This window comes from Capra hircus, chromosome 1 (genome assembly GCF_001704415.2).
Source record: "Capra hircus breed San Clemente chromosome 1, ASM170441v1, whole genome shotgun sequence".
Classification (NCBI taxonomy): domain Eukaryota; kingdom Metazoa; phylum Chordata; class Mammalia; order Artiodactyla; family Bovidae; genus Capra; species Capra hircus.
In genome coordinates, this window is record NC_030808.1 from 64395843 (window position 1) to 64411308 (window position 15466).

At 34.3% G+C, this 15466-nt stretch overlaps 1 protein-coding gene across 5 annotated transcripts in view; it reads right to left on the reverse strand.

Moving 5' to 3' along the window:
- GSK3B (glycogen synthase kinase 3 beta) overlaps positions 1-15466 on the reverse strand; it is a 217461-nt gene that overhangs the window by 61271 nt on the left and 140724 nt on the right. For all 5 annotated transcript variants that reach the window (XM_018042977.1, XM_018043204.1, XM_018043122.1 and 2 more), the window contains exons 5-7: positions 14274-14404; positions 11559-11665; positions 8137-8234 (exon numbers count right to left, since the gene is read on the reverse strand). In XM_018042977.1, coding sequence (XP_017898466.1) covers positions 8137-8234; positions 11559-11665; positions 14274-14404 — 336 coding nt within the window. The remainder of the gene's footprint in view (positions 1-8136; positions 8235-11558; positions 11666-14273; positions 14405-15466) is intronic.

Here is a 15466-nt window from a genome sequence, read left to right on the forward strand (position 1 = left end):
CTAAATCTTTTTCTTTCTCAAGCTTTTTAGGTACCACAAGAAATGAAGTTCACCTACTTAACTATATTAAAATAATCGAAAGATTATTTGGATCTCACTGTTTTCCAGAAACTCAAATTCCTAAAGTTTCTGCTAGAGGTAAGATTCTGCTAGTTCTTACCTGTCTAAGAACCATTTATGTAAATATCTAAAATGAGATATCTAAATTATGTAAATATCTAAAATGAGATTTAATTACTACTAAGAGAAAAGTATGACATGAACTTATTTACCAAAGAGAAACAAACTCACAGACTTTGAAAACAAACGTATGGTTACCAAAGAGGCAAAAGGATGGGGGAGGGATAAATGAGGAGTTTGAGATTTGAGATTAGCAGATACAAACTACTATTATATATAAAATGACATACAGCAAAGTCCTACTGCATAGCACCGGGAACGATATTCACTATCCTGTAATAAACTATAATGGAAAAGAATACACACACACACACACACACACACACACACACCGGGAACGATATTCACTATCCTGTAATAAACTATAATGGAAAAGGATACACACACACACACACACACACACACACACACACACACACACACACATACCGGGAATGATATTCACTATCCTGTAATAAACTATAATGGAAAAGGATACACACACACACACACACACACACACACACACACCGGGAATGATATTCACTATCCTGTAATAAACTATAATGGAAAAGGATACACACACACACACACACACACACACACACACACACACACACACACACACACACACACACACACACACACACACACACACACACCGGGAATGATATTCACTATCCTGTAATAAACTATAATGGAAAAGGATACGGATACACACACACACACACACACACACACACACACACACACACACACACACACACACATACCGGGAACGATATTCACCATCCTGTAATAAACTATAATGGAAAAGAATACACACACACACACACACACACGCACGCACGCACGCACACACACGAATCACTTTGCAGTACATCATAAACTGACACAATGTTGTAAACCAACTATACTTCAACAAAAATTTTTTAAAAGCATCTACATGCTCAATGTCATGTTTTTCTAAAAGACATCTATCCAAATTTAAAAGGCTCGTTACTATAGCTATGAAGGCTATAGAGAAAGTCTATTATCAGAGAGGTGTACTCTAACTACTTCTGCCTTTAAAACTTCCATTGGAAAGAAATGGTCAACTTATTACAAAGCATAAGTAAATATTTATGAAATAAATTATATCTCTAGGAACATTAATACATTTAAAATTGGAAATTCTACAAAATGACTGGTTTCTATCAAACATTCAGTTTTGCGATATTTTAATCCCAAAACTGAACTCTAGACTGAAGCTCACCTTTCCTTACTTGAAATTTGTGTTTTAAAATTTGAGGGTGTGGAGAAAAGGGAACCCTCCTACACTGTTGGTGGGAATGCAAACTAGTACAGCCACTATGGAGAACAGTGTGGAGATTCCTTAAAAAATTGCAAATAGAACTACCTTATGACCCAGCAAGCCCACTGCTGGGCATACACACCGAGGAAACCAGAATTGAAAGAGACACATGTACCCCAATGTTCATCGCAGCACTGTTTATAATAGCCAGGACATGGAAACAACCTAGATGTCCATCAGCAGATGAATGGATAAGAAAGCTGTGCTACATATACACAATGGAGTATTACTCAGCCGTTAAAAAGAATTCATTTGAATCAGTTCTGATGAGATGGATGAAACTGGAGCCAATTATACAGAGTGAAGTAAGCCAGAAAGAAAAACACCAATACAGTATACTAACACATATATATGGAATTTAGGAAGATGGCAATGACGACCCTGTATGCAAGACAGGAAAAAAGACACAGATGTGTATAATGGACTTTTGGACTCAGAGGGAGAGGGAGAGGGTGGGATGATTTGGGAGAATGGGAATTCTAACATGTATACTATCATGTAAGAATTGAATCACCAGTCCATGTCTGACGCAGGGTGCAGCATGCTTGGGGCTGGTGCATGGGGATGACCCAGAGAGATGTTGTGGGGAGGGAGGTGGGAGGGGGGTTCATGTTTGGGAACGCATGTAAGAATTAAAGATTTTAAAATTTAAAGAATAAAAAATAAAATAAAATAAAATAAAATAAAATTTGGAGGGGGAAAAGAAACTATTAGTAAAACCTACAGCAGTCCCAGGTCCAGAATTTCTAGACTGCATCATCTTCAGTTCATCTGGGGAATTTGGGGGACATCTTACATTTATGTAAGGAGTTAACCAAATCTTTGAGAAGCTAAATATATAATTTTTTTAAAGCAATCATTTATCACTGTACTTTCACATTAGTCTTCTCAGAATCAATTATGTAATTCAGAATAGAATCTACAGTCAAATCCATGCAGTCAAAAAAAAAAAATCACTTCATCAACATACACTTCTTCACATGAGAAATACAATTAATTATTTAGTAAAACAAAAAAGTCCACAAAACAGATGGCACTTTTGTTTTAACATACATATGCACAGAAAAGTGTATAAAAATATTCATAGAAGTTATTTTTCATGATGTACTAGAACAGTGATTACTTTTGTTCTTCTTATATTTGTGTCTGGGTATGTTTTCTGCATTGAGCACATAAAATTGCAGCATACATAATGATAAAAAAAGCAATCAACATAAAAAAAAATACTACCTTCTTTAAATCTTCAGAAGACTTTTTCTAAATAACCCCATTGGTATGACTGACGACAGAGGTGCCAATGGACAATGCTGTATTACTGAACCTATGCTTGTGAAATTTCTGACAGATGTTCTCCCAAAATGTTTTATTTTCCCCAGGTATCTGAAACCACATCAGATATTTCTGAAGATTATTTTAACTAGTATGTTAAGGAATAATTTAAGAAATCTTATTATCTGAGCCTTCCCAAACAAAATCTCTCTTATCTACAAATGCTTTGAAAAGTTAAGAACTTTTTGATACTCAGAGATTAAAAGGTATAATGAGATTCTGATTTGATAAGCCTCTGTATGAAATCAATCTCAGAAAGCTAGGTGTTTTTCATGCTTAAAAATGATTTTTCATGACTTTCAATGCCATATTGCCCTATACTTCAAATTTACTCTGAAGATATTTTAAGTTTACTCTTAATATTCTGTAAAAGCGTTGTTTGAGGATAGATAGGGAGAAGACTTAAAGGTTATGCTAAGTTAGCTCAGTTTATAATACTCTATGTTACTTATTCTATGAATTATTGGCATTGACATCCAAGTCAATGAAGTTTAATAAACAACATATACAATAACAATCACACTAACTTTTCTTATTAATTCCTAGATAATTCCAAATTCATGGATGAACACTAATGTAGCAGCTTAATTTAGCTTAAATATTCCTTCAAAACTATTGTGGTGCCTCTGGATATTAAAACATAACAATAAAAGAAAGTTCCTGCTCAGAAAGTTTGTCGTTCAGTCACTAAGTCATGTCTGACTCTTTGTGACCCCATGGACTGCAGCACGCCAGGCTTCCCTGTCCTTCACTATCTCCTGGAGTTTGCTCACACTCATGTCCATTGATTGAGTCAATGATGCTATCCAATCATCTCATCCTCTATGGCCACTTTCTCTTCCTGCCCTCAATCTTTCCCAGCATCAGGGTCTTTTCCAATGAGTCAGTTTCTCACACCAGATTAGAGCTTCAGCTTCAGTTCAGAAAGTTTATAATTAGGCAATTCTACTACTTATAAAATTTATAAGTAGGATTGTTCCTTTTCTGAATAAACTCAAAGGAAAGAGTAACTATTTTATGGGTTTGGGGGTATATCAGCTACCTCCAGATACTCAAGAGGAATATGCTCATGAGGTTTTCAAGAAAGAAAATGGACAGAGAGCAGAGGAGAACAGTAACATAGATTCCCCAGTTTTCAAAAGAACTAAGGGCTCATGACTAATATCTCAGAAAAACTGAGACTGGAGTTGGGCACCTGGGAGATCACTTTTCACAGAAAACTCAAATTTATTCTTGAAGTCCTGATTAGCAGAAATGGCAATATTTGCTTAAAATATGAAACAATATAATAACATTTAACTTTGAAAGCTAACCTATACAACTCTTTTCTGACATACAACTTAGATCAGGAAAACTGGAACAGTTACATTAGAATTAGTTATGCATTCTTATTTCAATGAAATATCATAGATATTCAATATGTAAAGTACAAATGTACAGATAGGATCAATAAGATTTAGAACTTTATTAAACACATAAAATTACACACACAAAATTCCTACAATGTTTATTAACTTCCATGCAGCAAGATTTAAGAGCTATACTACAATGTTTATTAACCTCCATGCAATAAGATTTAAGAGCTATACTACACACACACCACACCCTTACAATGTCTATTAATTAACCTCAATGAAATGTATAACTTCAGGTCACCAAATGGGTGGTAATTAATACTGATATTTTATCTACTCTGGGTGGTATTGCTTAAAAACTGTAAAAAGGGCTGCGAAGTTTGATATTTCAAACTGCCCTGGGATGCTATTTAACATCCATTATAACACCTTCAAAGTATCTATAGATACTGATCTCGGAACTTATCTAGGTGATGACAATGTATAAGTGCAAGATGACAAGATAATATATAAATGAGAAGTGTTTTGTTTTAGAGTTGTCCTACTACAACAAATTAATCATGGACAACCTGCAACAAATAAGCCCTAAATAAAAGTGAAGTCATAAACCATCAATAACAAACTGACAGTGTCTAATAAAATTAAATAAGAACAAACAGATATTAGTAGAAAACAGAATTAGGAGGGCTGCCAAAAAGTGGTAAAATAAGATTTGGACTTAAAGGTTTATAAGATATGATGGCAAGCATGAAATATATGACTTATCACAGTTATCCAGCTTAGCTTCTAAGCAATTTCACCTGTGTTAATCTCATGTATGAATTCATCAAAACTAGTGACAAAGAATAAACCATCACATGGTTCTAAACTATAACTGGTAGAGAAATGACACAGTTCTAATAAGCTAAACATAAATGCCAAATTGAATGGTGATATGTACAGAGAACTGCAGTGTGGTAAATTCAAATACATCAAACTGAAAGCCTGGGGATAGAAGAGATGCTGATTAGTTGTGCTGACTTGATTGGTCAGTAAATTATAGCCCAATCCTGTTTACGTAGGACCCATGACTGTGTGGACCACAATAAATTGTGGAAAATTCTGAAAGAGATGGGAATACCAGACCACCTGACCTGCCTCTTGAGAAACCTATATGCAGGTCAGGAAGCAACAGTTAGAATTGGACATGAACAACAGACTGGTTCCAAATAGAAAAAGGAGTACGTCAAGGCTGTATATTGTCACCCTGCTTATTTAACTTATATGCACAGTACATCATGAGAAACGCTGGGCTGAAAGAAGCACAAGCTGGAATCAAGACTGCCAGGGAAATATCAATAACCTCAGATATGCAGATGACACCACCATTACGGCAGAAAGTGAAGAAGAACTAAAGAGCCTCTTGATGAAAGTGAAAGAGGAGAGTGAAAAAGTTGGCTTAAAGCTCAACATTCAGAAAACGAAGATCATGGCATCTGGTCCCATCACTTCATGGCAATTAGATGGGGAAGCAGCGGAAAAAGCGGCTGCCTTTACTTTTGGGGGCTCACTGCAGATGGTGATTGCAGCCATGAAATTAAAAGATGCTTACTCCTTGGAAGGAAAGTTATGACCAACCGAGACAGCATGTTAAAAAGCAGAGACATTACTTTGCCAACAAAGGTCCGTCTAGTCAAGGCTATGGTTTTTCCAGTGGTCATGTATGGATGTAAGAGTTGGACTAGAAAGAAAGCTGAGCACCGAAGAATTGATGCTTTTGAACTGTGGTGTTGGAGAAGACTCTTGAGAGTCCCCTGGACTGCAAGGAGATCCAACCAGTCCATCCTAAAGGAGATCAGTCCCGGGTGTTCATTGGAAAGGCTAATGTTGAGGCTGAAACTTCAACACTTTGGCCACCTGATGCAAAGAGCTGACTCATTTAAAAAGACCCTGATGCTGGGAAAGATTGAGGGAGGGAGGAGAAGGGGATAACAGAGGATGAGACGGTTGGATGGCATCACCGACTCAATGGAGATGGATTTGGGTGGACTCTAGGAGTTGGTGATGGACAGGGAGGCCTGGCGTGCTGCAGTTCATGGGGTTGCAAAGAGTCAGACACAACTGAGCAACTGAAATAACATGAACTAAGAACTGATTTTAAAGATAAACATTTGCCATCAATTCGAGGCTATGAAACACTGACTTTGAACCATGATTAAGAGAAATTTTACAGGCTCCTCAAAAGAAATTCATTCTTCTAATCAGTAGACTTACATTACTCAATTATTACATTAATTTGAATTTCATCAATGAAAAATTTATGAAAATTTTTCTGTTTTCTGTTCTGTATCTCAGACATCCTTGACTTCCATTTTTTGCCAACAAAGCCTAGAACGTTTTATCTAGCCCTTTACAGAAAGTTTGCCAACTCCTGTATTAGAATACTAATTTGAATAGTAACAAAGAATACAAAGGCTTTTAGGAAACAAGAAAATCAAACTATCCGAACTTAGATCTGAGTGTAGTGAAGGCATCAGAAAGGAAGCAGATCTGCTGAACTAAATTGAAAGCTTCAATCTGAAACTGAAAGATGAGTTACTGAAAAAAGATGGCGAATACCAGTGATCTCAGGTTCGAATCATGAGAAACTATATGGATAGTAAGGAAGATTCTTGATCACACATGGTGTTTTCAATCATGCTTGCACAGAGTGATACCTAGCAAAATCATTTTTTCAAAAATATTTTTGCAAATCAGGTACAAGGATTTTAAAACAACTTAATCACAGTCCAGGGAATAACTAGCAAAAGTTAAAAAGAACCAACAAGGACATACTGTACAATACAGGGAAATTTGTTCAATATGCTGTAATAACCTAAATGGGAAAAGAATTTGAAAAAGAATGGATACATGTATATGTATAACTGAATCACTCTACCCGGAAATCAATGCAACAGTGTTAATCAACCATATGCCAACATAAAAAAAAAAAAATTTTGATAAAAAAATACATAAAAACAAAACTTCTGAGGCTCACTCAGCACAATAAAAACTAAATTCAAGCTGTCCAGATACAGAACAGGCTGCATTCCAAAGCAGTGCTATGATGCTTGAAGTATTCAAGAAAACACTGAAAAACCACCTCCCAGGAATGTAACTAAGTAGGTTCTTTCATTGGATGGAGAATTGGAACTATAAAACTGCTAAGGAGATTTTCAATTTTCCACTTCTATGAAACATTTGGAAAATCAAGACTAAAACCCAACAGAAGGTAGGTGTTGCTTTAGACAAATTAAGCTTATAATCAACCATCTAGTGGTCTAAATATAGAAACACTGCTGCTGCTAAGTCGCTTTAGTCATGTCCGACTCTGTGCGACCCCACAGATGGCAGCCCACCAGGCTCCCCCGTCTCTGGGATTCTCCAGGCAAGAACACTGGAGTGGGTTGCCATTTCCTTCTCCAATGCATGGAATTGAAAAGTGAAAGTTAAGTCGCTCAGTCATGTCCGACCCTCAGCGACCCCATGGACTGCAGCCTTCCAGGCTCCTCTGTCCATGGGACTCTCCAGGCAAGAGTACTGGAGTGGGGTGCCATTGCCTTCTCCAAATATAGAAACACTAGATATTTCTAAAGGGGGAGGTTTGAGAACTTATTTAAGATATCAATATTAAAAGCTTTAAAATCTTAGTGCTGGTATTCTTAAGAGATAATATCCAATATCCAAGATAATAATACTTTGCTATGATGTTGTTACCAAGGTTTTGATAGACCTAATAAATAAAATTATATTAAACCCATATGTAAAAATTCTGCTTCTATCAAGTGGTCTAGTAATACATACTCATTTTTTCACTTTATAAGTATTTAAATACTGACTAAATACAAGCATCTCCTATGTGCTCAGCAGAGTATTACGAGCAGAGCACATGATGAACAAAAACAGAAAACAGTTTCTCACCTTGATTATTTCCACCAATTGATCCACACCACTGTCTCCTGGAAATATTGGCTGTCCTAGCAACAGCTCAGCCAACACACAGCCTGCAGACCATACATCTGAAGAGAAAAGAAAATAAGAGCTTATTAATATTATACTTTGTAGCTTACATTGTGTTAAAAACTGATACATTTTTAAATTTTACTTTGATCAGAATAAATACCATAAGGAAAAGATTGCATAACCCAAAACAGAGGGGAAAAGTCATCAAATAATCCTTAATAAATTTAAAAACTGTGTTAAACTTACTAAACAGGAAACAGGGCAATAAGAATATTCTAATAAAGGGTAATATCTTTATTATATGTAATATCTACATTAATTATCCAGTATGAGATGTTCAAGTCTTCAACAACCAAGACAGAGATTATAGTATGAAAGCATAGAGCATGATTATTTACTCATTATACTTAAAAATAAGTCAAAGTAATACAATCTCTGCACATTAGCAGGTGCTTATAGAGAGTAGCAAGAAGGGTTCAATCTCCTATACACAGGAGAGTAAGCCAAATGCACATTTCAGAAAAAGAAAATTTTAATATTTTAAACGGCTAACTTTTGTCTTATAACTGACAGAAAATGTGCTTAAATATATGAATATTTTAAAATGCAAAGACAGAATAATACATTGTATTTTACAAATTATAAAATATAATTCACTTCTGAGTCAACAAGAAACCTCAATCTTGACAGAAAACTCAAATAAATGAATTTTAATGATTTATAAATAAATTTACAAAAGGAAAAAATAAAGCATATATCCTGGCTTACCCACAACAGTCAGTCCTGGTCTAGATGACTTCCTGATAATAATGAAGAGCATCCCCTTTATCTCTTAAAAGTATTACCAGATGGAAAGATACATTTTATGGGCACTTTATTTAGAGTCCACTACTTAAGAGTCCCTGCCAAAAAAAAAAGCTAATTTTCTGGATTCCTGGGTTTTGTATGAACCAACAAACATGGCGTTAGGGAGATGAACATAAATCATCGCTGGGCTTTCCATCTATCAGTAGGGAGGGAGAAAAATGACTAATGGCATGCATGACAACAAATAATTTAATCAGTTTAATGCAATAAGATGCACTATCATGAAGAATTGGAAGCTAACACAATATTGTAAATCAGCTATCCTCCAATATTAAAAGAAAAAAAAAAAAAAAGAATTGGAAATCCTTGCTCCAATAACTACTTTTTACTGGCCTAGACAAATAATGACACAAAATTCATAAGAAATTTAAGTTGATTTTGCCCAGCAACTCTTTTAACATCATTGTTAAAAAATATTTCTAAAATGTATTTGTATTAGTACACTTTTAAATATCTTTTTGTTTATTTACAAATCTTTCAGAGTCTTAAGAAGCAAGTATCCTAAATCTAAACAGGGAGGCCAAATCTTGGCTTGAGAGGGTTCAAAGGCCCCAGCTGCGTCAGGAGACTATGGGGAATCCTAAATCTAGCAAGTCAGAATCTGGTTTTAGGAGATTTACTTTCCTTTAGACAAGTAAATGTGAAGGTGACTGCTGGAAAGCAGGTACTCACGCAAAAAATGGACTCCTAATAGAGAAAACACACTACACTGGCCCTTCTTCTGTGAGAAGACTCCCAAAGAACTGCTAACCCAAAGAACTGCTAAGTACATGGACATTTACAGAAGTAATAAACTCTTAAGAGGGTCAAAGGTTTATATAAACATGCCTTAATACGTCAGATGATATTGTCATGACTTTTTAGAAAGAAGCAAACCACATTTATTTTAGGTGAGGCTGGCAAAACTCACCCCAGTATGAATCTCATTCCTGGTATGCAGATGATTAATTTCATATATGCGAATAAAACATAAAGCATCTAGAAAATCCAAAGACTGTCCAAAGATAAAGGGCTGAAATTTGCTCTTTGGGAAGAGTCAAGTTAATAAATACCACAGAAAGAACACCACTTTTTCTACAGTACTTTCACTAACATTTTATTTAATCCTCACGGCCACTCAGAAAGGTAAGCAAAACTGTTAGTAATCTCTTTTACAGTTTAGCTAAGTAGTAATAAACCTGGAATTCAAATTCAGGTCTACTCTTAACCAAAATATCCCTTTCACTATTTCTCATTTGTTCCTGAACAGAATAGGCCATATAACACAGCCATGATGAAACTCTAAGCATTATAAACAACACACACACTCTCTCTCTCTCATATTCTCTATCCAGGGGAGCGGGACACACAAATACTCACTCACTCACTCTATTATACTCTCTATCCAGTGCAGCAGGTCTCAAAGTATGATCTGCAGAGCCCTGAACCTCCTGGACTTTTTCAGAGCTACTGAGGGCCAAGTTATTTTCGTAAGAATACTCAGATGTTATATCTTTTTCACTATGCTGACATTTGCACTGATGGTGCAAAAGAAATGGTGGGTAAAACTGCTGCCTCTTGGCACAAATCAAAATGTTCCTTGGCATTTAGCCCTTTGGCAAAAAAAAATAAAAAAGGTAGTATTAGTAATATATATTTCTGTGTAGAGGTCTTTGTTCATATTAGAGAATTTTAACTTGTATAAAAGACAAATGGTCCAAGTTCTGATTTTTCCTTGACTTTCTGTTATTGCGGTTTTTTTTTTTTTTTTTTTTTTTTTTGGGTCTTTGTATTCTTTGTTTGTTTTTAGATTAAGGAATTCTCTTCAAAAACAACATATAACAATAAGGTAAACTACCTGCATGCCTAAGATTGTTCCTTTCTTAGCTTCTTATTCACATCCAACTGTTCACACTCTGTATGTTCACTCCTACTAGTGGGCTAAAATGAGGTAGAAGAGGTGATCAACAAAGAATGAAGCAAACTCTCTATTCCATGCCTTCTATCCTTAAAGATCTTTTGTGACAACTGCTGCAGAATCTGAATTTATTCAAACCACTAATGAAAAAATTAGTGAATTTTTCAAAGCTGACTTAAAATTAAATAATCAACTGAGTCAGCACAGTATGAGTGTCAGTAATATCATAATCCTATCACTTTAATCATAAACTTAATGGATGAAAATTCTCCAACTGGTGATCAAGCTCAGAGAGAACTATTTCAGGGGAATTTTTTAAGTGAAGAAAAGGTATACTTAGAATTTATTTAAAATTTTAAGTTTGAAATAACTGTAATCTTAAATCATACAATCACAGAAGAGTAGCTTCATTATTCTCTCATAATCCAAGAAACCTAAAAGTAGAATAGTAAATATATTTTAAATTCTGTATATTTTTACAGAATAAATCTCCAGGAAGAAACATATTTCAGGGCATATTTATCTTTATATTTAAGGATAGACTGGTACTACTAAATTACTAAAGACAAGATATAATGCATAATTATAAGCTATTATATTCAGATACAGTACTTACCTATACTAGAGGTATAATCAGTGGCTCCAAAGATCAACTCTGGTGCCCTATAGTACCGAGAACAGATATACGAAACATTGGGTTCTCCACGGACCAGCTGCTTTGCACTAATAAAAAAAAATCAAAAGCAGAAATTCTTTAAATTAAATCTAAACCATAAAAGAATCTTAACTGCTATCATTTACAATACAATATTTAATCTAAGAGTCTCATAATTCCAATCATGCAATATATAAAAAAAGAAAATATGAGCCATAACTCTCTTATAACAAAAGAAACATAATTTTAACATATCACTTCGAAAAAAGAATAGTAACTTTTAAAGAATGCATTTGTCAACTATCACTTGAAGAAAAAGAGTTTTTAAAAAGTTTAAAAATGATAAATGTTGAATTTCTTCTGCTATTTTCCCCTGAATTTCACTCTAAAATACAAAGAAGGAAGGTCAGAAATATAAGAGGTACCTCCCCTCACCAAAAAGCACTATAATTGATTATAAGAATGAATACTGCTTACCCAATATGTTTTTTAAATGGGTAAGAAACTGGCCACTATTAAAATTTGACTTCTGATTCACAGCGAGTATCCCATGGCTTGCAGACCCAACCTACTTTATTTTTTCCACCATTTGGTCAATTTATTAGCTGTCTTAACATCTGCTATCCAATAAAAAAGATAGGTCCTTTCCTGCAGGGCAGAGATAATTCACAGCCTATGAATTCTAATTCCACTGTCGTAAATTATTAACAAATCACATATTCTCTAATTCAACGTTCCTTTCCAAATATTTTGTGGCATGTATTTTAAATATTAAATTAAAATTAGTTTCTTTTGAAATGTCTCAAAATAACTTGAAGATACACTGAAATAAACTGCTATAGAAGCTAATCATTTTGACATACAATAACAGGGAAGATAAATACAGCAAATAAATACAAACAACAAAATAAAAATAGTAAAAAATAAAGTAACAAAACAAGTAAAAAAAATCCTTTTAGGTAAAGGTACAAGAAAATCAGAGTAGAGGCAGATGAAAATAGTCACAAAGGTTTCAGTTTAGGCGTTCTTTTCTTCCATTTATTCTGTTCACTGATAACGCTGACCATAACCTGATCTTTCTTCATCACAAGTTTTGAAGGTGGGAGACAGTTTATCCACATACAGCAACCACTTCATAAATTAATAAGTACTAATCCCTGTTTTAGGCTGTATGAAAATTAAGACACTTTCATAGCATAACTGATAAAAGTTTCTACCTTATAAAGGATTTATTAAATTAACAAGACAGATTCCAATTACATTGTCAGAAAATTCACTATAAGATAAAGGTAATATTAGAAATACCACAGCCTACAGATTTTTCTCACTACTTGATGAAGCTGCCTTCAAAGTGTATCCCAAACTCTACTTGCTCAAATCAGACGTTAAAAACAAAACAGTAGCTCTGTTATCAGAGCCATTAAAAGTGAACTCTTCTTACCACAGAAATGAAATCCCTATTCCAAACATATTAAAACAAAGTGATTTCTATGTCCCAATAAAACTCCCATAGCAACAGTGTTCTAAAACTATGGTGAGAACAGAAACTCCACTAACTTGGTATCTCAAAAGCATTTTTACAGTGCACACAAGTTACTCTCAAGCAGGGGAAAGACATCCCATAACAATAAAATTCATCTGATTCGGGCGTTTTATCCTACAGATGCTTGTTTCAAGCACCAAATAAAGAGTTTTTGATTTAAAATCCTTTACCCATTTCTTACAGTCGAAGGAACAGTTAAGAGCCCTGCAAAATGAGTTGGATCCTGTGATAGATGTCTGAAATTAGAAAACTGTGAAAAGGAGATGATCTAAAAGGACACTTTTGTGAGACTAAGAATTAACTCATGACAAAACAGATGTGTATTTTTTTTAAAGACTTTTCCCCAAGAGACAACCTGTGGAAAATATATACTGTAATAAAACCAAAATTTAATCTGTGGGTTGATATAAAAAGCATTACAAAGAAGAAGGAATACCAGTATTAGCAGGTGTGGGTCAATATTTATGAGCAGCTGAGATAGAAAGCAAGAATTTGTGAGGATAAAAAACTGGTGAGAATTCAAGACATATGATGTCTTGGGGATTAAAGAAGAGAGAGTGCTAAAGGTAATTACACTAGAGAGGAAGTGAAAGTTTAACTGCCTGAGTTACATGTGGATACAGGCTTGATTTCATGTTGAAAAGTCAGATCAGAGAGGCACAAAATGCTCAATACTATAAAGATGAAAAAGATTAATTCTTATTACACTGTATATTTTACCAAGCAATACATTTAAGAAGACAGAAAGAAAACTGTAACCTGCAATAAAGAAGAGAAAAATAAACTAAATTGTAGAGGAAAAGGAAGAACACACAGCTACTAAGCCTTTTACCTAATCTCTAAATTGAGGTTAACTCAATAGAGAGTAAGGTATAATAATATTTTTTAAAAACTTAGTTCTTACTGAAAAAGGAATATATACACATGATAAATGGGAACAATTTCTAGGAGTTAAATTGCTGGGTGAAAGACTATATACATGTATAATTCTGAGAGAATTTACCAAAACTATCCTCACAAGAACTGAACTAGTTGATACTCCCTAAATAAGTATAACAAAAGGTAACTGAAAGAACAGATAGGGTAGAAGGGTGGGGTTGAAGATTACAGAAAGGAAAAGAGAGCTAGTTTACCTTCCAAAGTCACAGAGTTTCAAGACAGCTGTATCAGGATCCAACAAGAGGTTCTGTGGTTTAATATCCCGATGGCAGATTCCAAAGGAATGGATATAGGCTAAACTTCGGAACAGCTGATACATATACAACTGGAATAGAGAGTAAACATTAAATGAATATTTATTTTCTATCCCAACCAACTCAGAATCCTTAAGCAGGAAACAAAGTATTCCAGAAAAGAATAAGTGAAATGCTGGGGATTGTTAGCACTCACTCTTTCTTTAACAAGCTTCATGGCATTTCTCTATCAACTAGCTTATTATAGTTTAGTTAACCAACGTTTTATTTGTAACATTTATATAAAACATCTTCTAACAACTTAAAAAAGGACATTTTACAATTTGCTTTCATAATCTTTTATTTTACTAACCACAAGACTGTTTTTTTCCCCCTAAGCACAAATTTAAAAACTCACAGGGATATTTCAAATCATATGACTACTAAGTAACAATTAGATCATAAGCTAGTCTTCTGTTTTGTTTTGTTTTCCAATTTATCATCCTTTGTCAGGCCCAGAGGTTATTGATACAGAGGTCTGGGAAAATTCATATGTGAACTGAGAAAATCCATAATCAACGATCTATTAAAGACATCAGTAAATCTATTAATAGCATCACCACTCTTCTGTTAATATCCTTCAGAATTAGGTAGACTTCAAAATGCCATTTAAAAGCATATCTGAGATGACAACTGACATCAGTCAAAAAAAAAAGTCAATTTTATTACAAAACAAGATACACTGAAAAACTGGGTCTGTGTAAAAGAAAGAATTAAGACTCTTCACTGGTGAAAAGGGGGTCTTTGTGTAAAGCATGTGAGTGTATCTTAAACTTTCTATTTGTTTCAAGGTCAGTGTTTTGATTCACTTATAAATTTTTCTGACTACTCACCTTCTGACTTCTAACCCAAAGTTATATACCATGAAAAGAACTTTGACATGATTCAAATCAAAGATACCAGTGTCTTGGTGAAAAATAACAAAAGACAGTTAAAGGTAAGATAAAGCACTGAAATAAGGTATCATCTATAAATGAAATGTTTTGACTTCTACTAAAATATATCTCATCACCAATTAACATGAAATACTTAGGACAGAGGAACATACTAACAATACTACAGTAATCTCATCAGAAAAATCCATTTTATCATTA